The 27,599-nt window shown below is 53.0% G+C and overlaps 1 protein-coding gene across 2 annotated transcripts; it reads right to left on the bottom strand.

Moving 5' to 3' along the window:
• Window positions 1-67: 67 nt before the first annotated feature.
• Window positions 68-27,330, bottom strand: RELB (RELB proto-oncogene, NF-kB subunit). Of its 2 annotated transcripts, none has more exons than XM_037058241.1 (12): window positions 27,086-27,330; window positions 26,063-26,110; window positions 22,510-22,518; window positions 20,855-21,195; window positions 12,290-12,447; window positions 10,479-10,570; window positions 10,258-10,389; window positions 7,862-7,966; window positions 4,853-5,068; window positions 3,508-3,576; window positions 3,292-3,369; window positions 68-847 (listed from the first exon to the last, which is right to left on the bottom strand). In XM_037058241.1, exons 1-12 carry the CDS (start codon window positions 27,138-27,140, stop codon window positions 459-461), a joined length of 1,692 nt encoding a protein of 563 aa, XP_036914136.1. In that variant the 5' UTR covers window positions 27,141-27,330; the 3' UTR covers window positions 68-458. The 2 variants fall into 2 exon arrangements, with proteins under 2 accessions (XP_036914136.1, XP_036914145.1); XM_037058250.1 differs by having other exon boundaries at window positions 68-844.
• Window positions 27,331-27,599: the final 269 nt, after the last annotated feature.

Here is a 27,599-nt window from a genome sequence, read left to right as displayed (position 1 = left end):
AGGGGCGGAGAGGTGGAGCGGAGTGGACCCTGCCTGCGGGCTCTGTGCTTAAAAGAGACGAGACTCCTAAGGCTGAAAAGTCATTTTTATTGGGAAGGTGAACAACCTACCCACCAAGTTCATGGGGAAGGTTGGATGGGATCTGCACCCGCCTCCCATATATACACTTCAGAATCATCGGGGAGAAGACGTCCCCAATTTAGGGGGACTGGGTGCACTGGAGCGAACTCCCTTTTCCTCCGTGGGCTCAGTTTTCTCACTTGCCGAACAGCCTCAGAGGAAACCTGTGCTGCAGAGCTTGCCAGTGCTGAAGATGTCCGGTCAGAAGAATGAGGAGGTCAGAGGAGACCTGAGCAAGGGTGGCCCAAGAAGATGGGGGTACTGACCACCCTGGTTGGGTTCGAACAGCCCCTTCCACCTCCTTCCCACCCAGTGCCTCTCCTGCCGCACCCAGGGGGCTACGTGGCCTCAGGCCCGGGGGACAGGAGGCCACCCCCAAAGCCTGCCTCACGGTACTGGTTGGGGAACATGTTGCTGCCCACAAGGCTGGCAGTGCCCCCGTCCACGGGGACTGGAGTCTGGTATGAGTCCAGTGTCAGCGGCTCAGGGCCGGGGGGCTCCCCGACGGTGGCCCCTGCCACCCCGTTGCCTGTGACAGCGCTGGCAAGTGGTGGTGCCGGGGGCAGCATGTCCAGCATGGTGAAGAGCGTGGGGGTCGTGGTTTCATAGGGAAAGCCTTCATCCAGGAGGTCTGGCCCACCAGGGGGCTCCAGGCCAGGGAGGGACACGGCGCTGGGGAAGAAGTCTGTGTCCGGCAGCAGGGCCGATGGCGGGAGGAACGGGCCTGCTGGGATGGAAAGAAAGAGAAGCATGGTAGGCTTTAGTGTCAACTTCTGGCCAGGCTCTAACTCAAACGGCCAGCCTCATGCTGAATGCATCATCAGCCTGGCCTCCTCGAGTCCCAAGGAGAACCAGGGTTGCAGCAATACTCCTGCAGTGCTGGGGAAGTTTTCCCCAAGAATGAGGAAGGCGAAGAGCTCAAGAGCCCCCGCACCAAATATAAAAGCCACCCCAGAAGTGAAATATCCATACCATGGGAGACCCAAGTGAGGAGTCATCAGTCCCCAAATTAAAAAGGTAAAATGACAAGTGTCATTATAAGAGAGCCTCTGTTTTTTGAGACATGTCAAACATCACCAGCAAAGGCTCATTGTGCTTAGCTCAGAAGGAGACACAGGCTTGCTGGGACTCTTTCCCAGCCTCCCTTGCAGCTGATTGGGTATGTGACTAAGTTCTGCTGGCTAGAACTTAGGGGCCCTGATGGCTGGAGCTGCAGCTGACATGTGGACGGTGAGATGGAAACTGCAAGATGAAAAAAGGCTTGGGACTCTGGTGATCATGCAGCCACCAAACCATCCCTGCGCCACCTACCTCTGGACTACCTCTGGACTGTGTTTATGGAAGAGGATGAATAAAGTTATGTCTTTTTGAAGCCCCTGTTATTTTGGGCTGTGCTGTGAATATGGTTAAACACGGTCCTAACAAATGCAGGTGGTGTCCCTGATTTCTGACAAGCTCCCAACATAATGCACACAGCCACTGTGCTAAAGCACGGTGTGATGTGAGCTCAAGACATTCTAGAAAGAACCCGGAGAGGTAGGGTTTCCATCTGACAGGTGAGTAATCTGAGGCCCAAACAGATCACACAGTGGCTTAAACTGTAGCTTCAGAATTCAAACTCAGTCTGATTCCAGAGGCCATGCATCCAATCATCCGCCTGGAGTGCCACGGCAGCTTTGCCCCCAGAATGAGAAAGGGGAGCTTTGGCAATGGGGGTGATGGAGGAAGTAGATGAACGGCAGGTGGCTGATGAGCAGGGGATTGGGGATTGGGGATTGAAGACGGGTGAAGTGCGCTAAGATTGGTGGTTGCTAGGGGTCCAGATGCAGTGGGTGGGTGGGGACAACATGCGGTGCTTGCAATCTCCAGGGTGGGACTGGCTGGAGCGGCCCAGGCTGGGCCAAGTGGTTGGTGGCTGGCTGGGAGCTGGGTGCCTGGGGGCAGCGGGACCTTGGAGACAGTGTTCTCAGAGCTAGTAGCCTGCAGGTGGGAGATCTTGTTGATGGCAACCAGATGAGGCAGGAGTTCTTGGGAACTGGAGGCTGGCGTGAGTGGAAATGAAGGCAGCGGGAGAAGAGGCCAGAGGTGGTTGGAGTAGAGGCAGACGCTGAACTGGAGGTTGGCTGGCTCTGACAACCACCCCCATTAACCCATCTACCCCTGCTACCTGTTTCACTCCCACGGTCACTAATCTATACAGATGTCCAGATGCAACCCCCTGCTCCACCACAGGCTCACTGTGTGACCTCAGACAAGAGACTTTGCCTCTCTAAGCTTCAGGTTTTTCACCAGTAAAACAGGGGCTGGTGGGGGTTGGGGGGAAAGATAGCACCCACCTTGCAGGGTGACTGTGCAGATCAAATGAGAAAAGACACACAAAGCACCTAGGTGCCTGTCATACGGTGTCTGTAAAATCAGTACATTGGATTTTAAAAGGCCAATGAGCCCTGGCTGGTACAGCTCGGTTGGCTGGATGTCGTCCCACAAACTGAAAGTTCATGGGTTCAATTCCCAGTCAGGGCACATGCCTGGGCTGCAGGTTTGGTCCCCAGCTGGGGCACATATAAGAGGCAATCAAACAATGTTTCTCTCTTGTATCCATGTTTCTCTCCCTCTCTTTCTCCCTCCCTTCCCCTCTCTCTGGAATCAACAAAAATGAAAAAATAAAATGAGCCCTGGCTGGTATAGCTCAGTGGATTGAGCGCAGGCCTGTGAAGCAAAGGGTTGCAGGTTCGATTCCCGGTCGGGGCACATGCCTGGGTTGCAGGCCAGGTTCCCAGTGGGGGACCCATGAGAGGTAACCACACATTGATGTTTCTCTCCCACTCTTTCTCCTTCCCTTTCCCTCTCTCTAAAAATAAATTTAAAAAATATTTTTTAAAAAAGAAAATGAGGTAGGTACGTGGTGAGACGTTTCAGGCGCGCCTCTGAGGCTCTGAGAGGCGGGGCAGCATGGTGAAAATCACACAGAAAGCAGATGGTCCAGCGGAGATCAGAGCCTCCAGCCTGTGTCCAGAATGGCTGTTCTTCCCACTTTATGTTGCGGGCTAAGAGGTGTGTCACTGGCCTCGTGGGAGCTGTTGGGGGGCCAGGAGAGGCCAGAAAAGCAGGGCTGCAGGTCACCCTGAGCCCACCACAGTGGGCAGGGGCTGGCTCCGAGCCAGGACCCACCTGAGCCATGGCTGGGCAGGAAGTGGTCCAGGAAGGCCGGCTTTTTCCTCCGCCGCTTGCTCTCGATGCCATGGGGGTCTGAGGAAAGGCAGAGATGAGGACCCCCGGGTCCCAACAGCCCCTCCGCCCCAGCCTGGGGCGCGGTAGGACAGCAGGGTCAGCCATCCCCTCCCGGGGACCTGGCAATGGGTACAGGAAGGGGCACCGGGGACATACCAGAGCTGTTTAGCTCCCCGAGGACATCAGGCATGCCCCGTTTCCGCTTCTTGTCCACGCCGTAGCTGTCTGTTCACAAGGTAGCAAGGATACACAGAGTAATCCATTAAAGAAGACAACAAAGAATTAGTTTTAGAGACTATTTAGGAAGTTGTCCAGCTGCTCTAGATCTTGGCCAACCAATGCAAAATAGACATCCGAATCTTAATCAGAGTAAAACCCAAACACACTTTAGCCACACTGGTCTCTGTTGTTCCTGGAATACCCCAGGCACCATCCTGCCTCAGGGCCTTTGCACTGCTCACTGTTCTGGCCACTTAAAACATTCTTGCCCCGGCTGGTATGGCTCAGTGGATTGAGCGCGGGCCTGAGAACCACACGATCGCGGTTCGATTCCCGGTCGGGGCACGTGCCTGGGTTGCAGGCCAGTTCCCGGCAGGGGACCCACAAGAGGCAACCATACACTGATATTTCTCTCCTTCCCTCCCTCTCTAAAAGATAAATAAAATATTTTAATAAAAAAAAAAAAAACATTCTTCCTCTCCCTGGCTGGTGTAGCTCAGTGGATTGAGCACGAGACTGTGAACCAGACGATCGCGGTTCGATTCCCAGTCACATGCCTGGGTTGCGGGCCAGTTCCAGGAGGGGACTCATGAGAGGCAACCATACATTGATCTCTCTCTCCCTCTCTCCTTCCTTTCCCCTCTACAGATAAATAAAATAAAATCTTAAAAAAATAAAATAAAATAAAACACTCTTCCTCAACTCGCACCCCTTCCCTGGAAAACTACTTAGTCACCCTCCCATCCCCAGCTCAGCCGTCTCTTCCCCCAGGGAGCCCTCCTTGACCCGTAAGTCTGAGTCAGGTGCGCCTTCTGGGCAAGCTGAGTCCCCTGAGCAATTGCATCCCTGTCCTGTCCACGCTCGTCACCACATGGGAATGGGTCTGCCCTCCATGGGACTGAGACTTGTGAGGGTAGCGCTGGGGCTATTTGGTCACCGGCGTGTCCTCAGCACTACTCAGCACAGGGCCAGGCATGGGCAGCTGTGGTGAGGAAAGGAATGACTCCATCCTCCCAACAGTACCCGTGAGGTGGGTACTGTTCTTATTTCCATTTTGCACAGGGTCAGAGCAAGACTCTGGGAGGCCAAGGTCACACAGCCTGTAAGTGGCAGAGCCAGGATTCGAACCCCAGCCTGCACAGCCCCGAGCCTGCGTTCTACTTCTGCCTCTTCCTCTCACCCCTCTGAGCTGCCCCACGCAAGGCCAAAGACCCGGTCTCTGGGCTCATGGGAGGCCTGGCGTCCAGGCTCCTGGGCTCCTGGTCTGGGTCGCGGCAGTTACCTTGGTCTCGAGGCAGGTAGGTGAAGGGCAGCGGCTCGCTGCAGACCCCGTCGGTGAGCCGCTGCAGGAAGACATTGACTGTCACGGGCTCCACGATCTCCAGGTCCTCATAGGGCGGTGTCTTGAACACGATGGCAATCTGGCGGTGCACGTCGGCCTGGGAGAAGTCAGCCCGGCCTTCCCAGGAGGCGCTGCTGAACACCACCGCTATGTCCTCTGTGGGAAAGCAGGGACGTCAGTGGAGCAGGGACACTGACCCACTGGGCCCCCAACTCACTCAGTCTGCCCCAAGCTCAGGGTTAACATCCCTAAGAATGAAACTCACCATTGTGGTAGCGAACCTTCTATCAAGCAGCTACTGTGTGTCAGTCACTGGGGATTTTCTTATATGTATTATCTCATTTAATCCTTTTAACAACCCTAAGGGCAGGTAGAATTAGTATTCCCACTGTGTCAGATTCAGGGATTCATGAGGGGGACTCACAGGATTCAGCACGTAGCCTGTACTCATGGCTATGATTTATTACAGCAAAAAGATACCGAGCGGCCTCAGGAACAGAAGGTGCCTGCCACAGGGTCCAGGGGAAACCAAGCGCGAGTTTCCCAGAGTCCTCTCTCAGTGGAGTCACACAGGACACACCAATGGCCCCCGGTAACAAAATGTCACCCCCCACACACACACACACACAAGAAATGCTATTTATCAGGAAGTTCCTTAGATACTCGAGAATCCAAAGTTCTTTGTCTTGCTTTTGGTTTTTAAAGATTTTATTTATTTTTACAGAGAGTGGAAGGGAAGGAGAACAAGAGGGAGAGAAACATTAGTGTCTGGTTGCCTCTCGTGCGCCCCCTACTGGGGACCTGGCCTGCAACCCAGGCGTGTGCCCTGACTAGGAATCGAACCAGCAACCTCTTGGTTTATAGGCCAATGCTCAGTCCACTGAGCCACACCAGCCAGGGCCAGAGTCCAGGGTTTTTACTGAAGGCTGGTCACCTAAGCACCATCTGTCTGACATGGACCAAAATGCCAAACTCCCAGAAGGAAAGTCAGTGGTCCACACAAACCACGTTGCTCATACAAACAATGCAGGCACGGTGAGCCAGTCCTATCGCTCAAGGAATCAGGGGGATCCTCTCAGAGTATAATTTCCCAGAATCCCCCTAGCGGCCAACCCTGGAGGCAGGCCTTCCAAAGGACAACACTCTCAAATAGGCTATGTTAACTCTTTTCTACACGCCTACTTTAAAGGTGGGGAAACTGAGGCTTGAAGGGGTTAAGAGACATACCTGCAGTCACACAGGCAGTAGGGAACAGTCAGGATTCAGGGGCTAATCTGCCTGCTATTCTTTTTCTTGTCTTATTGCATTGCCTCTCTCATCACACGGATCCCACATACTGAGGCTTTATTGGTGCCGGGCACACATGGATTGCCTCTCAGTCACAGCAACCCTATGAAGAAGGTACCTTTAGGAGCCCCACTACACAGAGGATGAAGGAAAGGCACGGAGAAATCATGTCACTCATCCAAGGTCCCACAGCAAGCGCGTGGTGGAGCCAAGCTGGGAATCCAGGCAAGTTAGAGCGCTTCTCCACCAGCTCTGCTAGGGCTTGGGGAGGTTTTCTCATAGCCCTAGGCCTAGTTTCCACCTTAACAAAGGGAAAATCATAGCACTTAGTTCACAGGGTTCGACGAGGACTAAACAGACCACTCCAGGTAAGGCAGGGGCTTAGACGAGGGCTCAGTATACAATAGGTGCTCAGTCTCTGTGAAGTTTGAGTGTTCCTGTTAGCATTACGCAAAGTACCGACTCCACGCCTGGCACTCGGAAAATCATCAACAGAGACGAACGCTTTGTAGTGCACATCTCGGGTAGTTGGGATCCCATGTCACCCTACTAATGACTCATTTTATGAGGAAATGAGGCTCGGGTGGCCCGTCTGAGATTGGCCAGTGAGTCAATGATGCGGCAGGACTCAGGCACCTGCCTTTGGTGATTCACCCACACGTGGAATGGTTTCTCTGCCCTGGTCCCAACTGGCAGGTCACTAACAATCTCCTTGGCTTTCCTCAGATCTCAGCTCAAACGTCACCTCCTCTGGGAAGCCTTCCCAGATGCCTAGACCACCTCTGGTCTTCCTCTTGTTCAATCGCAGCACTTTGTCATCTTCCCTCTCAGCATTTTCCACGTCAGTAATTTGTATCTCTCTCCCTACCCCCCAACTGAGCTGAGTGCCCTGTGAGTGCCCAATGGGGGCCTTTCTCTGCCACCACTGTGTCCCAGCACTGTATAGCACACAGAAGTCACCTAATAAGTATCTGCTCATTCATTCAAAAATTTCCTAAGAACCACCCTGACTGGCGTGGCTCAGTGAATTGAGCGCAGGCCTGCGAACCAAAGGGTCGCTGGTTCTATTCCCAGTCAGGGCACATGCCTGGGTTGCAGGCCAGGTCCCCAGCAGGGGGCGCGCAAGAGACAGCCACACATTGATGTTTCTTCCCATCTCTTTCTTACTCCCTTTCCCTCTCTAAAAATAAATCAATAAAATCTTAAACAACTTTTCCTAAGAAACAATCAACCAACGAATGCATAAATAAGTGGAACAGCAAATCAATGTTTCCCTCTCTCACTTCCTCTCTCTAAAATCAATACATGAAAAAAATTAAAAAATAATTTCATAAGAACCTTCCACTCCTGGGTATGTATCCAAAGTTTTGTATCAGAGTCTCCTAGACAGCGAGATCAGGGTGGGGAGGCCTGCCTGGCACCTAGCAGGGGCCGACACGGATGGCCCTCGGTCTCCCTATGGGAACGGGTGAGTGACTCAGCGAGCAAACGAATCAATGCGCTGCGTCTGACTCCAAACCCAGAGTCCTGGATCCTTCCGCCCCGCTGCCCAGCTGCCCAGCTAGCCATCGCCTCTGCACCCTCTCACGCTCCTGGGCTGCCTGGCCACGCCAGCAAGCCGCCAGAACCCCCTCCGCCTGCTTGCTGCCCCAGGTCCCTCACCTTTCTGCACCTTGTCGCACAACAGGTAGAGCTCCTCGCCACCCGTGCACGGCCCGCTCTCCTTGTTAATTCGGCAGATCCGCAGCTCGGACGTGTTTGTGGACTCTAGGAAGGAGCATAAGGAAGAGGTACATAAGAAAAAACAGGAATCCAGTCATGGGACCCTTAGCAGGTACCCTGTGGGTGCCCACCCTGGGCTGTGGAGAGACGGGAAATAGAGAAGCCAGGGCACCCGACCCTCCAGGAACCCATGGTCCAGGTGGTAAAAGAAGCTGCTCAGACAAGCGGAGATTAATCAACAATTACAAGTCCTCTATGCGGAGGTCCAGTGAGCGTCTGGCCAAGATGGAGACCTTCTGACCTCAGGAAGAGTTGGTGGGGGTCAGGCATCAGAGACAATTCTTAGGTGAGGTTAATGGCCTGCAGTCTGCAGTGGATACCTGTTGTTTTGCCTATCTCCAAGTCCTGGGCCTACTTTAACACGCCCCCAGTTTTCCCTGGAGGGACCGTCCCTGCACCTCAGTCATAGGGATTGTGTAAGGCTGAGCCCACCTCTGACTCAGCAGTGAGTATGTGCACCAGACCCAGCCAATCCAAAATCATCTCCTTCCGGCCACAGCTGACTGGTCAGAGAGGAGCATATGACCCAAACCAGGCCAATGAGAGGCAGCCCTAAGATTCTGAGCGAAATTACTGGGTAAGAGTAGCTACTCTTAGGAAGTGGGGGAGAGGTGCCAAGCAGGTAGGACTAAGCCTGGAGCTGCACATAGTCATCTCGCCCCCGCAGGAGGGCACCGCCAACCATGACTCTAACGTGGAGTAGGCACAGCGGAGAGGAAAGATGGACTGTAAACTGACACCTCTGAGGGCCTGGATACAACCAGACCTGAAACACGGCTCTACTTCTAGGTTTCAGTTAATGAAACATTTTCTCTTTTGTTATTGTTGGTCTTTGCTGTGCAAAAACTTTTCAGTTTGATGTAGTCCCATTTGTTTATTTTTTCTTTTCCTTTTTTTAAATTATATTTTTTCCATCACCACTTATCCCCCTTATACCCTCTTCCACCTCCACTAACCCCCACCCCCATCACCACACTGTTGTCCCTGTCCATGAGTCCTTTTTCTTTTTTTTTTTAAGATTTTATTTATTTATCTTTAGAGGGGAAAGGAAGGAGAGAAGGAGAGGAGAGAAATATCAGTGTATGGTTGCTTCTCTTGAGTCCCCTGCTGGGAACTGGCCTGCAACCCAGGCATGTGCCCCGACTGGGAATCGAATGGCAATCGTGTGGTTCGCAGGCCCGCACTCAATCCACTGAGCTACACCAGCCAGGGCAGTCCTTTTTCTTTTTTGCTCGATTCCTCTACCACCCCGCTCCCCACCAGAGCTGTCAGCCTGCTACAAAATCTTTCCCCTCCCCCCCCCCGTCCTTTGGCTGGTTTGAGTTGGGATTCTATCACTCACATCCATAAACACCTGATTGATTGAATTAATATCCTTCCCCATCGGATGCCTGTGGCAGTCTCTGTAGGTTGGCTAAACCCTACCAGTCATTCCCAATCTCCTCTTCCATGACCGCACCCTGCTGTAGAAGAGGAAAACCCAAAAATACTTCCCTTCCCAGACTCCATTGCAACCATGGGACCAAGTCTGGCCAATGGGACATAAGCAAAGTCTACCAGGGGGATTCTAGGGAATGCATTATTTTCTGTCAAAGAGCCAAATGTCATTACTCATGCTGCCTCTTCCCTAAGATAGTCTTGTACAGTTGTACAGGTTGTATATTCTACAATAGTAGGAGGTCTTATTTCCATAGGCTACCTAGTAAATGCTGACCCCAGAACTGGGCAGTGTACAGCTTGCTCACCATACAGGATGACACTGCCCCAATGCCTGGAATACAGATGTGATATCTGGAGCTGTGGCAGCCAGTTCATGACCATGAGGGAAAAGCAGAGACTCACAGAGCTGCTGAACCAGTGCCCCTATGCTGCCAAGCAGCTGAATCCACAGGAACACACCTCATTAACTGAGACATATAAAAATAAAAAACTGCCCTGGCCAGCATGGCTCAGTTAGTGGGGTGTCACATCACAAAGCAGAAGGTTGTTGGTTCGATTCCCCGTCAGGGCACATGCCTGGGGCGGGCCTGGTCCCTGGTTGGGGCTTGGGGCACTTGTGAGAGGCAACTGGTCATTGTTTCTCTCTCTCATCGATGTTTCTCTCCCTTTCTTTCTTCCTAGCTTCCCCTCTCTATATAAGTAAATAAAAATCATTAAAAAAAATTTTTTTTTAATTAAAAAATAAAGAACTCCCCCTTGGTTCGTGTCTTTGCCTGTGGGGCTTTTTGGTACCTGTGGCCAAGGACAAGGCTACGGACACAGCACCCTGGACTCACTCTTGTCATAGACGGGCTCAGAGAGCACGGGGTCCATCTGGCGCATCTGTCCCTGCTGGTCCCTGTAAGAGGCCTGGAAGCAGATTCTCACGACGTTCATGTCCACCTCCTGATGGTTCTTCAGGGACCCGGCTGTGGGAGAGAGGTGGGAAGGCTGAGGGTGGGGCCCGGGGAAGGTGAGGGGGTGGCGGTAGACGGCGGGGCGTGGGGTTTGGGCTCACCGTTGTAGGGGTCAATGCCCAGCTGGATTTTCCGCTCTATGGCAGCCTCGATCTCCTTCTTCCTCACACACTGGATGCCCAGGTTGTTGAAGCTGCGTTGGGGGGAAGGGAGGTTGTCCGAGGAGGCGCGTAGAGCCCTGACTCCCAGGAGGGATCCAAAAATTGTTCCCTGCTGGGAGCTCGCAGTCTCAGGGGCCGAGGCACCCCAGGCCCAGGGGTCCCAACCTTGGGGCAGGGGTCTGGGGTTCAAACCCTCCAGGGGTGTCCAGGTTCTCTTGAGAGAACCTGGGAGCACCCCTTGTTTATCTCTACCACACGACAACACTGCCCAACCTCATTTGTAAGAAAACCGGAAATGAAACACCAATGCGATGCCAATTTTTAAAAACTCATCCAGACAGCGAAGATCAAAACGTTTGATGATACCCTCCACAGGTGAGGTTGCAGAGAATCGGGCACTGTCGCCCACAGCAGCTGGGGCTGTAACGTGCTCCAGCCATTAATTACACATTAGAGGCCAATCTGGAAGTATTCATTCATTGCACACATATTTCCTGAGCACCTACTGTGTGCCAGGCATGAGCTAGGTGCTGGGGACATAGCAGGGAACAAAAGAGACAAACATCCCTGCTCTCACTAAATGTATACATCACTGAAAGTACACATGTACACACTTAGAATTTGTCCTGGAGCCCTGGCTGGCATGGCTCAGTGGATTGAGTGCTGGCCTGCAAACCAAAGGGTCGCAGGTTTGATTCCCAGTCAGGGCACATGTCTGGGTTGTGTGGGCCAGGTCCCCAGTAGGGGGTGCACGAAAGGCAACCACACATGAATGTTTCCCTCTCTTTCTCCCTCCCTTCCTCTTTCTCTAAATAAATAAAATCTTTAAAAAAATTGTCCTCGAGAAGAACCACAAGGGATTGAGATCAGCGTACATGCACATTAATAGAGGACCCATCCCTGGCTGGTGTGGCTCAGTGGATTGAGCACGGGTGCCTGTGAAGCAAAGGGTTGCCGGTTTGATTCCCAGTCAGGGCACATGCCTGGGTTGCAGGCCAGGTCCCCAATAAGGGACACACAAGAGGCAACCACACATTGATGTTTCTCTCTCACTCTTTCCCCTTCCCTTCCCCTCTCTCTAAAAATACATAAAATAAAATATTTTTTTAAAAAATAGAGGACCCATTCAAGTCACTGTTGCGCACCCACACACTGGAATACTATGCAGCCAATAAAAGGGATAGGGAAGCTGTAAATGCCCTGATAGAAATGATCTCCAGATGTCCTGGAACACACAAATGAGGTGCGAGGGCCTGCTATTATTTATACGGAGAGAAAAAACATTTCTAGACATAGCGTATTTTTAAATTGCCTACAGGATAGGGCACTGGTATCTGGAAGAACGAGGAAGAAAGGAAATCTATTTTTCACTGCACACCCTTTCTAAACCTTTTAATTATTTAGAGTAGAAACATACAAATTATAAAGACAGAGAAAGAACGGGCCTTGCAGTTAGGTCAGGTCTGGGGTCAGATCCCGGCTCGGCCATTGGCTCTCCACACGCCTGCACCTCTCAGAGCCTCAGTTTCCTCCTCTACAATACGGGGTAAATGTAATGTATGGGAATGTGCGGGGCAGGGCTCCAGGGCTGGGGAAGACCCTCCACTGCCACCAGGCCTCAGTTTCCCCATCTCGGAAATGCAGTAGTGAGAGTCTGGCTAAGCTGCCCCTTGCCCTAAGGTGTCCCTGCGAGGTCCTCAGAATCTCTTGAGTCAGGGGTCGGGTCGGGGTCAGGGGTCAGGGTTGGGTACCTGTGCCGAGGGCTGACGTGAGGCCGGAGCCGCACCCTGCAGACGCCGTCGGTGCAGTCTTTCCCCACGAGGCTGTGGGGGTGCACTCGGTGAGGCCAGTCCTTCCACACCAGGCAGGCGGTCACCTCCACCTCCCGCAGCCCTCCACAGTCCCGGAGCTGCAGGAAGACAGGTGCTCTTTGGGGCGGGGGTCCCAGCGTAGGTACCTGCACCCATCCGAACTCCCTGGGGCCTTCTTGGGTAGCTCCCTGCCCCTCTCCCCGCAGGATGATGGAAAGGTGTTTGCTTAAGACCGCTCTGAGATTCGAAGCCTGAGACTTCCAGCCCGGGGCTCAGGGGCCTCCTAACAGGAGAGCTGCCCACAGATGTGCTTCCTTTGGCCTCTCAGACTTTTAACAATCGGCAGCACACAGGTACTGTCCACAGATTACATCCTGTGACAGAGGAGAAAGGCTCCCTCTCAGTGGAGGAAGCTGGTGGACCCCACCTCAGCCAGGCCATCTGGGTCGGCATCACTGGCACTAGCCCCAAATGACTCTGGCTCCCCCTGGTGGCCAGAAAGGACACCACATCACCGCTGTGGCAGCCCCTCCCGAAGTGCATCCCCAAACCTAATGGTGAGGGAACACCCCGAAAACCCAAACTGTGCGTCACCAGCTCAGAAATGCCAGTGTCATGAAAGCGGATGCGAAGATGGAGGTCATATTGGGGGTTAAAGAAAAACAAATGTATTTTGATCTGGCTGGTAGCTCCACAGTGTACACGTTTGTAAGAATTTATCAACCTGAATACTTCAGAGTCGAACATAGATACTAAGATAAAATATAACTTCATATGTAAAGTTAATGTACATGTAATATATTTGCGGTTACTCTATTAAATTTTAATTTTAATAATCAAAATTAAATTTTAAAAATTTTATTAAGCTATTTATAAAGATAAAATAGAACTTATAACTGGATTTTTTCAAAAGGAGAGACACGACCACCACTTGCTTCACGCGATCCCCGATCGGATCCTGGATTGAGGGGAAAGAAGCAACCACAAAACACATTTTGGGGACAACTGAGAGTTACATCCGGACCCGGTATGAGGTTCTGTTGGGAGTACTGGTGGTCTTCTGGGACAGTAACAGTACCGGAGCCCAGGTACGAGCCCCTTCTTAGAAGGTGCACTTTGAAGGCGGGGGCACCCACAAGCGACGTAACGTGACGCCTACACGTGGTTCGGCAGGGGAACAACGTGCGTTTGTCTGTGTGGAGAGCGAGCCATGGGCGTGGCAAAATGCCGGCCGGTGAATGTGGGTGAAGGGTCACCGGGGTTCGCGTTCTCTTAATTTTTCTGCTGATTACAATTTTTCAGCAAAACTCATTCAAATGTCTACATTCAATCAGTGCAACTTTTTGTGTATCCATTATACCTCAGTAAAACCTTTTAAAAAATCACCCTGGCTGGTGTAGCTCACCCTGGCTGCACTGAGTGGGCCTGGGAACGAAGTGTCCCCGGCTCGATTCCCAGTCAGGGCACATGCCTGGGTTGTGGGCCAGGTCCCCAGTAGGGGGCGTGCGAGAGGCAGCCACACATTGATGTTTCTTTCCCTCTCTCCCTCCCCCCTCTCTAAAAATAAATAAAATCTTTTCTAAATAAATAAATAAAATAAATCTTGGGGGGAAAATAACTTTAAAATAATTTTAAGGAAAAAGTTGGAAAAAACTTAAGAGTCTACATTGAAATAGTGTGAGGCATCACATTATTCTTGATTTCCAGATTCTCTGTTTAAAATAGGAAGTGATGGCAAATGGGCCGGATTTCTGCTCAGCAGCCTCAAGTGGCGTAGGAAGAAACCAATCCCTTTAAAGCAGAGGCCCAGATCCACAAGGTGGCCTGCTGGGCCCTGCTGGCATCAAAGACCCTCTAGCCCTGGGGAGGGGGGCACGGGGGGGGGGCGGGGGGGCTCATTTGGTTGGAGCGCTGTCCCCTACACCAAAAGTTGCCGGTTCGATCGCCAGCCAGGGCACATGCATTGGTGCGTGCCATCCCCAGCTGGGGCACCTATCGGAAGCAACTGGTCGATGTTTCTCACATTGATGCTTCTCTCTCCCTCTCCACCCCCCCCCACCCTGTCCTCCCTTTTTAAAATGAATAAACCTATCCTTGGGGAAGGATTTATAAAAACCATCCTCTAAGCCTGCTCCTCACGTCTAAAGCTGAGGCCTGTAAAATACAGTAAGCAGTGAGGTTCAGTGGGGTAATACTGCCCTCTAGCGAACATCTGAGGTATCGAGGTGATTTTGGTTGTGATGGGCACCATCAGCGGCAGTACACAGGGCCAGAGATGGCAGTACACAGGGCCAGAGATGCGGAACAGCTGAGAAGTCGGGGACAGTCCCACCCAAGTCCTGCAAGACTTCTGAACCCCCCAGCAGGTTTTTCATGTCAGTGGAAAACCTGCTGAAAATGCTCAGACCCCAGAACCTAACACTGATTTACATATACAATATTTTCCCATAATATGAAAACACACTGAATTTTACGTCACTAAGTCCACCAAGCTGGGCCAAGCTGCGTTTGTGGACACTACACTAATGAGGTCAAAAACCACTGCCACCTTCATTATTTCCCTGGGGCTGTGCCCCAGCATTTACATACTGAGGTAAAATGTGTTTATATATGCTCCACTATTTTCCTTTTATTTCTCCTTCATTCTAATGTCAGGGCATTATGGGCGTGCCTATGAGTAGAGGTGGGTAATATCGTCAGTACATTTCACTGAGTCATATAGGACTAAAACCATTCATTTAGCCCTGGCTGGGGTGGCTCAGTGGACTGAGCGCCGGCCTGCGAACTGGAAGGTCAAGGGTTCCAGTCCCAGTCAGGGCACATGCCCAGATTGTGGGCCAGGGCCCCGGATGGGGGTGTGCGAGAGGCAATCGATCATGTGTCTCACTTTCTCCTTCTCTCTCCCTTCCTCTCTCTCTAAAAAAAGTAAATAAATAAAATCTTAAAAAAAAAAACACATTCATTTCTCCAGCTTCCTGCTATAACATTAGGAGATTCTCAAGAGATCAGGGGAACAGTCTCACGATTGATTCATGGAGCCTGCAGGGCTGAAAGCCTTCGGTCTTTGAGATGTCACATAAGACCGTGGGTAAGGCGTGGGGCCCCGGAGCGGGTCAGACCTGGTGCCACAGAAGCTCTACCACTGGCTGACTGCACGAGAAACCCCTCTCTCCTCAGCTGTGAGATGGGCATCACTAAGAACCGGGCACGCAGGAGCACTTAGTAAATGTCAGTAATTACTAGACTGAACTTGCTGTGTGCCCCTGAGCAAGTAACCTACCCTCTCTGAGCTTCAGTTTCCTCTTCTGAAGGATAGGGATAAAAACCCTAAAATAGGTCATGCCCTACTGCTGGACATTTACTGTTCTAACTCTCTGAAGTCAAAGCCACGACCAAACCAAAATAGTCGCCTGGAGAGACTTAGAATGGGGGGTTGGTTGGAGCAATGTCCGGTACACCAAAAGGCTGAGGGTTCGATTCCCAGTCAGGGCACATAACCAGGTTGCCGGTTTGATCCTCATTTGGGGCATGTGCGAGAGGTAACTGATTAATGTTTCTCTCTCTCCCTGAAAAAAAAACCACACACAAAAAAACCTGGAGAAAACATAGCCTACAAGTATCACCCACCCCACAGATTAACTTATAATTACAAAGGAAAAGCTGTACCTTTACAAAGGAGGGACCTGGCAGTCACTGCCCCAAAAGAGCTGAACTGTGTCCCTGCCAATTCATATTTAAGTCCCTAACCCCCAGGACCTCCGAATGTAATTCTATTTGGAGGGAGAGCCTTTAAAAAAGCGAGTCAGTTAAAGGCACCGTTGGGGCAGGCCCTTATCCAATCTGTCTGGTCTCCTTATAAGAAGAGGGCATCTGGTGCAGCTGGTGTAGCGCAGTGGATTGAGCGCTAGCCAGTGAACCTAAGGGTCACCAGTTCAATTCCCTAGTCAGGGCACATGCCTGGGTTGCAGGTCGAGTCCCTGGTGGGGTGTGTGCGAGAGGCAACCACACACTGATGTTTCTCTCCCTTTCTTTCTTTCTCCCTCCCCTCCCCTCTCTCTAAAAACAAATAAATAAAAATCTTTACTAAAAAGAGGCCATCCAGCCCTGGCTGGCATAGCTCAGTGGATTGAGCACGGGCCTGCGAACCACACGATCGCGGTTCGATTCCCAGCCAGGGCACATGCCTGGGCTGCAGGCCAGTTCCTCGCAGGGGACTCACCAGAGGCAAACATACATTGATACTTCTCTCCTTCCCTTCCCCTCTAAAGATAAATAAGTAAAATCTTAAAAAAAAAAAAAAAGAGGCCGTCCAGACACACTGCGACACCAGACAAGTGTGACAAGGACGGACCATGTCCATGTGAGGACACAGTGAGAAAGCAGCTGTCTGCAAGCCAAGCCAAGCCAAGGAGAGAGGCCTCCGAAGAAACCAATCCTACCAATAATTCAGTCTTGAACTTGCGGCTTCCAGAACAGTGTTGTTCAAGCCCCTGGGTCTGCGGCACTTTGTTATGACGGCCCAACCCAAACAGACTGACACCTCGCCTTACCACAGGCTCTGACTCGGCATCACCGCTCACCAATAATAGTGGGACAAACTGCCACCCCATGCCCTTTGACGGGACACACAGAGAAGGCCGCAGCCTCACTGCTGGGGGTTCCGGCCGAAATGAATAACCTGATGTAACCTGGAAACAGACAACAATCCTGGAATGTGGGACACTGAACAAAATACCTGTCCTGTCCTCCGCAAACGGACCATGTCCTGAAACACAAAGACAGACGGCGGTGAAAGACACGCATGGCCTGGCCGGTGTAGCTCAGTGGAATGAGTGCAGGCTGCAAACCAAAAGGTTGCAAGTTCAATTCCCAGTCAGGGCACATGCCTGGGTGGTGGGTTTGCCCTGGGTTGGGGTGCGTATGAGAGGCAACCAATCGGTGTTTCTCTTACACATTGATGTGCCTCTCCCTCTCTTTCTCCCTTTCTTCCCCGTCTCTAAAAATAAATAAATAAAATATCTTAAAAATAAAAAAACAAACAAGTTGAGACATTAAGTTGGAAAAATACCCTATCAAATTAGAAAAACAGACAAAACACTTAAAGATCAATAAGGGGCTACAAGTGGCCCTCAGTGCTTCCCACCTACCCTGTTCCCGAAAACCCAGTGGCTGGGAATGTGCATTTCACGGGAAATCATTTCTCTAACTAGAAAGTCTGGCTGACTGTGGGCTGCTTTCTTTTTTTTTTAATATTTTATTTATTTAGAGGGGAAGGGAAGGAGAGAGGGAGAGAAATATCAATGTATGGTTGCCTCTTATGCATCCCCTGCTAGAAACTGGCCTGCAACCCAGGCATGTGCCCTGACTGGGAATTGAAACGAGATCCTCTGGTTCGCAGGCCTGCGCTCAATCCACTGAGCTACACCAGCCAGGGCTTGTCTCCATTCTACTGATGAGGAAACTGAGGCCAAGAGAAGCACTGGGTTTGTCCCAATCACACAGCTGGTACTGGCAGAGCCAGGACCCAAACCCACATCTTTCTGACCCTAAAATCCCAACTAGTGGAGAAGGACAGGGTTGCTCTGCTAATCCCCCAAATAAACCCATGAATCTGGCTGGTGTGGCTCAGTGGATTGAGCACCAGCCTGTGAACCCAAAAGGTCTCAGGTTCAACTCCCAGTCAGGGCATGTGCCTGGCCTGCAGGCCAGTCCCCAGCTGGGGGCGCTCCAGAGGCAACCACACACTGATGTTTCTCTTCCTCTCTTTCTCTCTCCTTTTCTCTAAAAATAAAAAAACCGAAATCTTTAAAGAAAAGCAAAAAACTATGAGTACAAACAACATTGAGGGAGAGAGAGAAGGACAGAGAGGCAGGGAGCTCAGGCCTGTTAGGGGGCAGGGGCCTGTCAGGAAAGGCATCCCTGGGGTGGGCATGGGGGAGTAGGAGGTGACCAGGCTGCAGGAGGAAAGTACTCCAGGTAGAAGGAACAGCATGTGCAAAGGCCTGGTGGCTGGCTGGAAGGCAGCAAGTGAGGAGGGGATGGGTGGAAATGGGCAGCAGGAGCCAGCCAATGAAAGGTCTTGGAGGTCCAGGAAGGGGCTGGGCACTGGGGAACCCACGGATGATTGCGAGCGGGAAAGAGGAGCAGATGAGCAATTTGACAGGTGTCCTCTGGCTGCCTTGCAGGGGGCAGGGGCGGGGGGGGGGGCGGATTTGGAGGAGACGGAGAGCTGGTGACTGGGAACAAAGCTGGAGGTCAGGGAGGAGCTGGGGCTGGGACCTGGGGTGTGTGGGGCGGTTCGCACACAATCGAGGGTCGATAAACACTTGGACAAAGATCCAGCCACGCAAGCAGACTCCATGCCGGGGAAGAGCAAGGAACCATGCCTCAGACGCCACTGGGAAAAGCAGTCATGGATACCACTCCCGGGAGGGCGATCTGGGGACATCCATCAAATACCTTTGACCGCAACTTAACTTCCAGAAGTTATTTGAGTGACACATACGAAGGAAAGAATAGATGGACCGTATCCTGCCCTGCAGCCCCACTATGTATAGCGGGAGACTAGAAACAACCTGAGTGCCCACCAACAGGAGGCAGCACAAGAAATTCCTGCGCCCCCGCACAATGGGATACCATGGGAAAGAGCGTAACGCAGCTTTATACGTGCTGATGTGAGCCGAGCTCCAAGATCTATTCTTCAGTTTAAAAAAAAAAAAGCATGGCCCAGAACATCATACGAATAAAGATGCTCCTCCACTTATGCCGCGGTCACATTCCGATCAACATCCCATTTTACACTGAAAGTATCGTTAGGTCACTAACGGACGCCCCTACCGTGCATCACAGTTTCGCCCGGCCTATCTCCACTGCGCTCAGAACACGTCCATCAGCACGCAGCTGGGCAAAGTCATCTAACACAAAGCCTATGTTATAATAAAGTGTGGAACAGCTCACGCGATTTATCATGCGCATCACTTCCGCCCCATTGCAAAATCAAAATACCCTGCGTTGAGCCCTGGCTGGTGTAGCTCAGTGGATTGAGCATGGGCCTTCGAACCAGAGGATCGCGGTTCAATTCCCAGTCAGGGCACATGCCTGGGTTGCAGGCCAGATCCCAGCAGGGGACAACCGAGAGGCAGCCATACATTGATATTTCTCTCCCTCTCTCCTTCCCTTCCCCTCTAAATAAATAAAATCTTTTAAAAAAATATCCTGCGTTGAACCAGCTGGTAAGTCCAGAACCAGCTGTGGGTCGACGTCATGCTCCCCACTAGGCAGGAAGTGGGAGACGGCATACGTGCAGGTATGTACGCACCTGTGAGCCCACAGCATACTCCCGGAAGGACGCGGGAGATGCTGCGAACAGTGCTACCTCAAGGGGAAAGCCGGCCCGCAGGTTTGGGGGGCCTGCTGTTCATCTAACTTAATTTAAATTAAATTCTGTTAAGTGAAAACAAATCTTTATATTTTTGAACATTTTGAATTATGTCATATGATTCGAATATTTAAAACAGAATAAATACATACACAGTTCAAGACCAATACGGGCACCTCATCCATTCAGCACTCCACCCCAAAAGTAATTACCTCTATAAATTCGTGTTTTTTCCTTCCAGTTTCTGTACCCACGTATTTGCAAATACAAACATAGAAATCTTGTTATTTTTCCCTCTTTGCACACAAAAGATAGTATAATACCCTATGCAGGGTTCTGTGCCTCAGACCGGGGAGGCGATTATTAATATATCCGGGAGATGCTTCCGCATCAGCACCCAAGGGAGTCTTCATTTAAAACTTTTTCTGGGTTAACTGCAGGTAGCGATATTTATCTGCGCCCATACGCTGATACCCATTACATCCGCACAGAATTCTGACACACAGATGTTTGCTGACTGGTTTACCAGTTCCTTACTGATGAGCACTGAGGTTTCCAATTCTCACACAAACAAGGCGGCAGCGGATCACCGTGTACAGCCCTCTGCGCGCCCAGGGGCAGACAGACCTACACCGTAAATCGCTGGAAGTGGAACGCCGGCCGAAGGGCGACAGTGATGCCGGTCACGCTAGCAGCTCAGCCCTGCTGAACACTTACTTACCAGCTGGAGGTCCTTCGCCTGTGCAGTGAACTCCCTCACGCCTCCCAACCCCCGCCCCCGCAGCTGGTGGGTTATTATTACTATCCCATTTTGTAGAGGAGGAAACTGAGACACAGAGGGACTGAGTAACCTGCTCCAGGCTGCACAGCCAGCAAATGACTGGCCGGGGATTTGAACCCAGGCACTCTGATTCTTGAGGCCTCCTTTGTGAACCAGGAGGCTTCCCGGCCTTTGAGGGAAGGCTTTTCTTTCTCTGAGCTCCCTTCCCAGTTGGGGCCAGGTGATAGGATCTCCGGTTCCAACCACAGCACCAGCAGTAATAATAACCACCATCCCACACACGCATCAATACACGCATGTGCATCTTGGGGCGGGGAAGCGCGAGCCCCACCGCCCCGGGCCCCACCTCGATGGCGGGCAGCGTCTTGCTGGCCTCGGTGCTGCTCTCCCCGAGGATGCTGCCGGCAGAGCGGCCCTCGCACTCGTAGCGGAAGCGCATGCCGCGCTGCTTGGGCTGCTCGGTAATGACCAGGTGCGGCCGAGGCCCGGGACCCGGGGCTGGGGGCCCGAGCCGGCCCAGGGGGCAGCCCCAGGGCGGCGGCGGGGCCGGGGGCGCGGCGGGGCCCAGCGTGACGGTGCTCAGGGAGGCCGCTCCCCGAGACACCAGGCGCGTCAGCCCCTCGCCCGGGCCCGGCGGCGCCCCCTCCAGGCCGAAGCCATTCTCCTTGATGTACTCATCAATGATTTCTGCGGGAGAAGCAAAAACCGGGGAGATGCCGGTTATAAAAGAAAAGGTTTGAGGACCTCCCAGACCCGTTTCTCTCCCTCCTTTTCCAATCCATTCATTTCTTCTGGACCTTTCTTGCCCCAACGCCAAACACGCAAAAGAAACTGCCGTCCTTCTTGCCAACAGTCCCCTCCAGCACTCCCTAATTCTTGAAGTCAGAAACCCGAAGAGGGGCGGGACGGCCTGGTTTCTCCTTCCCACCCCCCTCCCCCACATCCTCACAGCCACCATCACCCGCCAAGTGCTCAGGCTGCGAGGGTGCGTATCTGCGTTAGTGGCTCATGATCCCACATCAGCAAGTGGGATCATGAACCCACCCATGAACTTCTACTTCTACAGCAACTCTCTCCACCCCACTGCCTCCATCCTGGTCCACCTTCCCTGTCTCCATTCTGAACCGCCCACACACACCGCCAGAGAGATCTTATGTCAGACCTGTTCTCCATCCGTCAGAAAGCCTCCTGTGGCTTCCATCTCCCTCAGAGTCAAAGTCAACACCCTCTCCATATAAAGCCCTCTCCAAACTCCATGCATGTCAGAAGAAAACAAAACTCCACGGCCCTGGTGTGAGCACAGAGTCTCGCGTGGACTGGCCCCTGCTGTCTTGCCACCGCCCACCCCACGCCACCCTCTCTCACCCTGATCCAGTCTTTTTCCTGTTGCTTGCACCCACAGAGCCCGACCCTCTGCAGGGTGGTGTACATACTCGCCCCCACCCCCATCTGCCTATTTCGTGCTCCCCCCACCGCACCCTGTTCAACCCCTGCTAGCTCCTCCTGGCCCTCCAGTCTCAGCTCAAATGTCACCGCCTCAGAAAGGCCCCACCTGATGTCTTCTCGGCCATCTCTCCCTCTACCTGTGTAGCTCCCTCACAGCCCTGAGGCCCGTCTAACTTGATCTTGTTCATTCACTCCTTTTCCTACTGTCTGCCCCACTGGAGTGTCAGCTCCCGAAGGGTACTTTGGTCCGTGACCGAATGAATTACCCAGTGCCTACGACAGCCTGGCATGTGGCAGGTGCTCAGTACAATTCACTGAAGGGATGAATAATAGTAGCGACACCGGCCCTGGCTCGGGTGGCTCAGTGGATTGAGCACCGGCCTGCAAACCAAAGGGTCTCCAGTTCGATTCCCAGTCAGGGCACATGCCTGGGTTGCGGGCCAGGTCCCCACACCGTGACCCTCCTCTCAACACCCCAACAAGGAAGACCAAGCTCCCTGTCCATGCTCACTTGGACCCCTCAGCTCCCCACCAGACTTGCCCTGTGATACTCACCCAATTCATCTGTGGAAGGAAGAGAAAAAGAAAGAGAAGGGTGAGGTCCAGTTAAGCGGTCAAAACTTTCATTTTTAAGACATTCTCCAACCTCATCCCCTCCTGGTACCCTCCCCTACCCCCATGCCGGGAACCTGGGCTCCACCTCCCAGGACTGCTAACCCCCAACCCCCCGTCTACCCCTCCTGGGCTACCTGCCCTTTGGCCCCCAATGTTGGAGCCCCAGGGTCAGGGCCCCCTCAAATGCCTCCTAAAAATAAAACATTTAGGCCAAGGGTTATAACACGTCGTTGGTAATTCGAGGAAAAACCAAGGATCTTATCACCAGGGGAGAAATGGACACCCAACATTCTAAACCAAATCGAGGTGTGTTCCTTCCGTATAGTCCACCCTAGGCCCCCAGAGGTCAGGGCTTGTGTCTGAAGGTTCCCAGGAGGCAGTTTCTCCTCCTCCAGGCTATGATGATGCGAACGAAGCCTGCTCTGCATCGGAGGCCAGTCTCCCAGCAGTGCCCACCCGCTGTCCCGGCTTCACCCCCACTTCCTGAGGGGGAGTGACAGGAATGCTGGGGAGTCCTTATCACCTTGGAGGGAAAGCTCAGCCCTGGAAGCGGCAGTGGGGAAACCGAAACCAGCCTCCCTTTAATCCACACACAGGACGAGGGGAAGCCCGCAGGGAGGGGAAGCCCGCAGGGAGCAACACAGCCGAGGCAGGCCAGGGCCAGGCGCCCCACCCAGGGTTGCCTGCCCCCGGCCACTGGTCTCAGACACCCACTGGCCCTGATGCCAGGCCTGTCCCCCACTCCACTCTCAGGGAGTGGCTTCTGGCAGCCAGACCTTTGGTCCTTGGAAAGCAGTCCTCCTGCACCCCTTATCTCATTCAGTCTGTGAAGTCAGCAGGATGGGGAAGGACACCCTGGCTTGGCAGATGGGGCTGGGACAATGAGGCTGGGACACAGGAAGGGATATACTGCAGATCACTGGCAGGACAACCTCAAGTCACTTCAACTTGGAAAAACCTCAAGCATCTGTGCTGGACGACCTGGGGACCCGGAGATGGTTTGGACTTTGTCCAAACCCTAAGGAGCTCCTAAGCTGCAGAGGGTAACTGAGGCCCCAGGCAACAACAGCCAGAGCTTTTGGACTGCCTCAGTTCAAATCCCCCCTCTGCTACTCACTAGCTGTGTGGCCTTGAGCCCCTTACTTAATGTTCGTGCCTTGGTTTCCTCATCTATAAAATGGATATACAATGCCTGCTTCACTGGGCTGTTGTGAAAATTAAATGAGCCAATACTACATGGGAAGCACTTAGAACTGCCACGCTAGTAGGTGCTATAAAGCGCTGGCTGCTGTTAACTAACGAGGTGTTGGAAGCTACCGCTTTACAGACTGGGTAAACCACCTGCCATCGCTAGGTGTCTGTTGGTATGTCTATAAAATGGGGATACTGAAAAACACGGTTTCAGACCATGGAGTGCGGAGGGACAAAGACGTTGGCTTGAATCCCAGCCGTCACTCACAGACCGTGTGGGCTGGGGCGAGTCACTCAACCTCTCTGAGCCTCCTTCTCTGTAAAATGAGGTCTGGGCTCCTACCTCAGGCATTAGCATGAGGATTGAGGATCGCATCGGGAAACTGCTTGGCACAGAGGCTGACCACTTTAGGCCCTCCACAAAACTTATAGATGATATTGTTATCTAAAATCCTTTTTCAGCCAAGAAATATTGGGAACTCCCTCCCCTTATTCAGGGCTCAGCTAAAATAACAGCCCGCACCCCCCACGTCCCGTAAGAACTTGCTGCCACCCAGGGGCAGCCAGGATCTGCCACACTTGAGCAAACCCGAGAGCAGGAAGCCAGCTGTGTCTTCCCTGCTCCGGGGCCTTTGCACAGGCTGCTCCGTGCCAGAAGGCTCCTCTTCCAGTTCTTTGCATGGCCTCCTCCTCTCCTTTCAACTCCCTACCCAAATGTCATCCTCTGGACAGGTCCTCTCTGACCACTGCATCTAAGCTAGCCCCCAGGACCCCCACTGGAGTCACTTACAGTTTGGTGCCTTTGTTTTGTCATTTACATGGAACTCTTTAGGAACTGGCATGACCTTATGTGACAGGGATTCATATCTGTAGACTCTGAGCAACACAGAGTAGGGACTGTGTCTGTCCCACTATATACCCAGGCCACGGCATGTGTCTATCCCATCAACGTGAGGGACATTCTCCCTCCCACTCTGTCTCAGGGGTTCTCCCATCCTCAGCCTGCTATGAGATAGCATGGACCCCAAGACTTCTTTATAACCTTTATCACACTTTATAATCTCACATTTAGTTTACCGTTTATGTGTCTGTCTCTACATCTAAGCAGGGATCCCTTGAGGGCCGAGCGAAGGCTGTTTCAGTCATTGCTAAGTCCACAGCAATGCCCAGCACAGGGCCAGGTGCAGAACAGGAACTCAATAAATACTGACTGAATGGATGACGGCAGAAATTCTTCTTACTTGAAACCAAAGATCTAGGTCTCAGGCAGAAAAGTCTCAGCCTTGTTCCTGCCCAGAACCAGTGCGTGGGCAGTACCTGTCCCCAGTGCCGTCTCCCACCATTCACCACCACAGATCTGTTAGAGAACCCACGGTGCATCCCCCACGGCCAGGCCAGCGTTTCTGGGGTCGGACCCAAGGCTCTACCTCCAGAGAGAGGCTCAGACCCAGCCCACAGAGTTTCCATGGTGTCAGGATCCTTCCTTGCCTCCAAGTCTCAGCATTTTAATAAGAGAGGGGATGTTTCATTTGGCCACGATTCTGCATTTCCTTGGGCAGCACTGCATCTTCAACGGCACAAGCTGAGGGACCTTATAGGCTAGTGGTTCTCAGCATCTCTTGGGAACTTGCTGAAAATATAAACTCTGAAAAGCCATCCTAGACCTACTGAATCAGAAACTCTGGAGGTGAGGCCCAAAAATCTATTTAAACAAGGTCTCAGGGTGACGCTGATGCATACAAAGGTTTAAGAACCACTGTTACAGACTGTCTTCTAATAAAAATATAATAATAATGATAATAATCGTTAGTATTATTACACCACTAACAGTTAATGCTTATTGAACCTTTACTGTATGTTGGTCACGGCTTTGAAAGTTTACCTGTATCAGCTCATTGAATCCTGTCCATCCTCCAAAAAGGAGAAGGTACTGGTATGATGCCCATGTTACAGATGAGGAACAGTGAGGCCCAGAGAGGGGAAGTGACTTGCAGGCATTCCCACAATTAGGGGTGGGGGTTACAAAGCTCAAGATGGCGATTATTGCCTGCACTACCACGTGAATCTCCACGGAGAGCTCCTCTTCGGGTGTGAATAGGTACTTTAGTTTTACCTGTCCAGCTCCTAATCACCTGGGAGGTGGGGGCATCTGGAGCCCCCATCTACACAAGCAGGGAAGGACACCGTCAAGGAAAGCTGTGGTGAACCTCGCTGAAACCCCTGGACAGAGGCGTGCCCAATGGATTCCCCCCTCCCCTGTCCTGAGTGTGCAGGTGGGCCGGAACCGTGGAGGGCTGCTCACCCGTAGTCCTGGAAACGGCCAGAGAGAGCGAGGAGAGGTCCGGGGTCCCTGCAGGGAGGAAGGCAAGTCTCAGGAGGTGATGGAGATCCCAGAGTTTCTCAAGCCCCACCCTCTTCCTCTCCTGGTCCACCGCCCCTTCTTCACCCCTCACCTAGGGTCTGGCCTTGCCTCTTTCCCAAACTCGTGACTAGGTGCCTTAGTTTCCGTCATTCATCCCACCCTTTCATCACACTCTGGCCCTGCTCCTTTCCTCCCTCACGGTAGGACCTAGAGGAATCCTTCTCAGTCTCGATTAGCCAAACCACGGCTCCCTTCCTTCTCTCGGGGTCAGATACTCCCCCACACACTTTTTCAGCGTCAAGCCCCTCCCCTTCTCCCTTCTCAGACCCTGCGACTACTCTCCGAGGAAAGCCCCACCCACTCTTTCTTCTCAGGCCTTTCTCTCCCTCTCTCCAAACAGGACCCCCCTCTTCTTTCCACTAGTCAGGTCCCTTCCCTCGCCTATGAGAGTCTGCCCTAGTCTCCGGCTTTCCCCCGGGCCCCGCCCCTTACTCTGAGTAGGACCCTGCTTCCTTCTTTAGCCAGGCCCCGCCCCCTTCTCGCTCTCAGGGTCAGGCACCGCCCTTCTGTGAACCCGGCCCCTCCTTTTTATCCTCTCAGAGCCTGGCCCCGCCCCCTTCGCACCCTCTCTGAGTCTGGCCCCGCCCCCCAGTCCACAAGAGCAGGTCTCGCTCTTCCTTCTTCGAGTTAGGCCCCGCCTCACCCCTTCGGGAGTCGAGTCCCGCCCCCTTCTTTGCCTCAGAGTCAGGCCCCGCCCCCTCCTCACTCTGTAGTGGGACGCCTCTCTCTTACCTTGGGCCAGACCCCGTCACCATCCTCTGCCTCCTTCCTTCCCTCTAATACAGTGTCCCTTGAACCCTCACACTCTCCCCACAAAATCCCTGGACTCTTGTTGAGACCCCCAGAACCCTCGCATCACCAACCCCGTCCCAGACTCCTCTCCTAAACCCCGGCCCTGCTTACCCAAGGCCGCCAGCTCCGGCGTAGCGGACTGTCTGGCGACGCGACGACTCGGCATGGCCCGACCAGTGGGGACTGACGAACAGGAGGCCAGCCCAGACCAAAACACACACACGGTTAGGCCGGGCGGCCAGGCGGCGCGGTCTGGCGAACGATCGCGGGTCTGGCGAGTGGCACAGGGGCTGGGGCCGCAGGCCGGGCAGGACGCGCGGCGCCCGGGGCTGCGGGGGGCGGCGGGCCGGGCCGAGCGAGCGGCGGGCGGGGGCGGGGCGGCGGAATTCCCCGGCGCTGCCGGCCTGCGCGTCCATTGGCTCGCACCCCGCCGTGACGTCACGCAAGGGGAACGGGAAAACCCCCACGCGTCACGTGTCCTCGGGGGCGGGGCTGGCCGGGAAGAGGAGGTTGGGCGCTTGGGAGGGGCGGCCGATGCTGGCCACTGCTCTAGGGAGCCAACTAAGGCCTTCTTACAGTCATTCACGACCTATACATGGAGCAAGTCGGGAAACTGAGGCCTGAC

Source organism: Sturnira hondurensis, unplaced genomic scaffold (genome assembly GCF_014824575.4).
Source record: "Sturnira hondurensis isolate 20B ecotype Veracruz unplaced genomic scaffold, ASM1482457v3 Scaffold0001020, whole genome shotgun sequence".
NCBI lineage: Eukaryota > Metazoa > Chordata > Mammalia > Chiroptera > Phyllostomidae > Sturnira > Sturnira hondurensis.
Note: the sequence above shows the minus strand (reverse complement) of the source record. Positions and strands in the feature narration are given on the sequence as shown.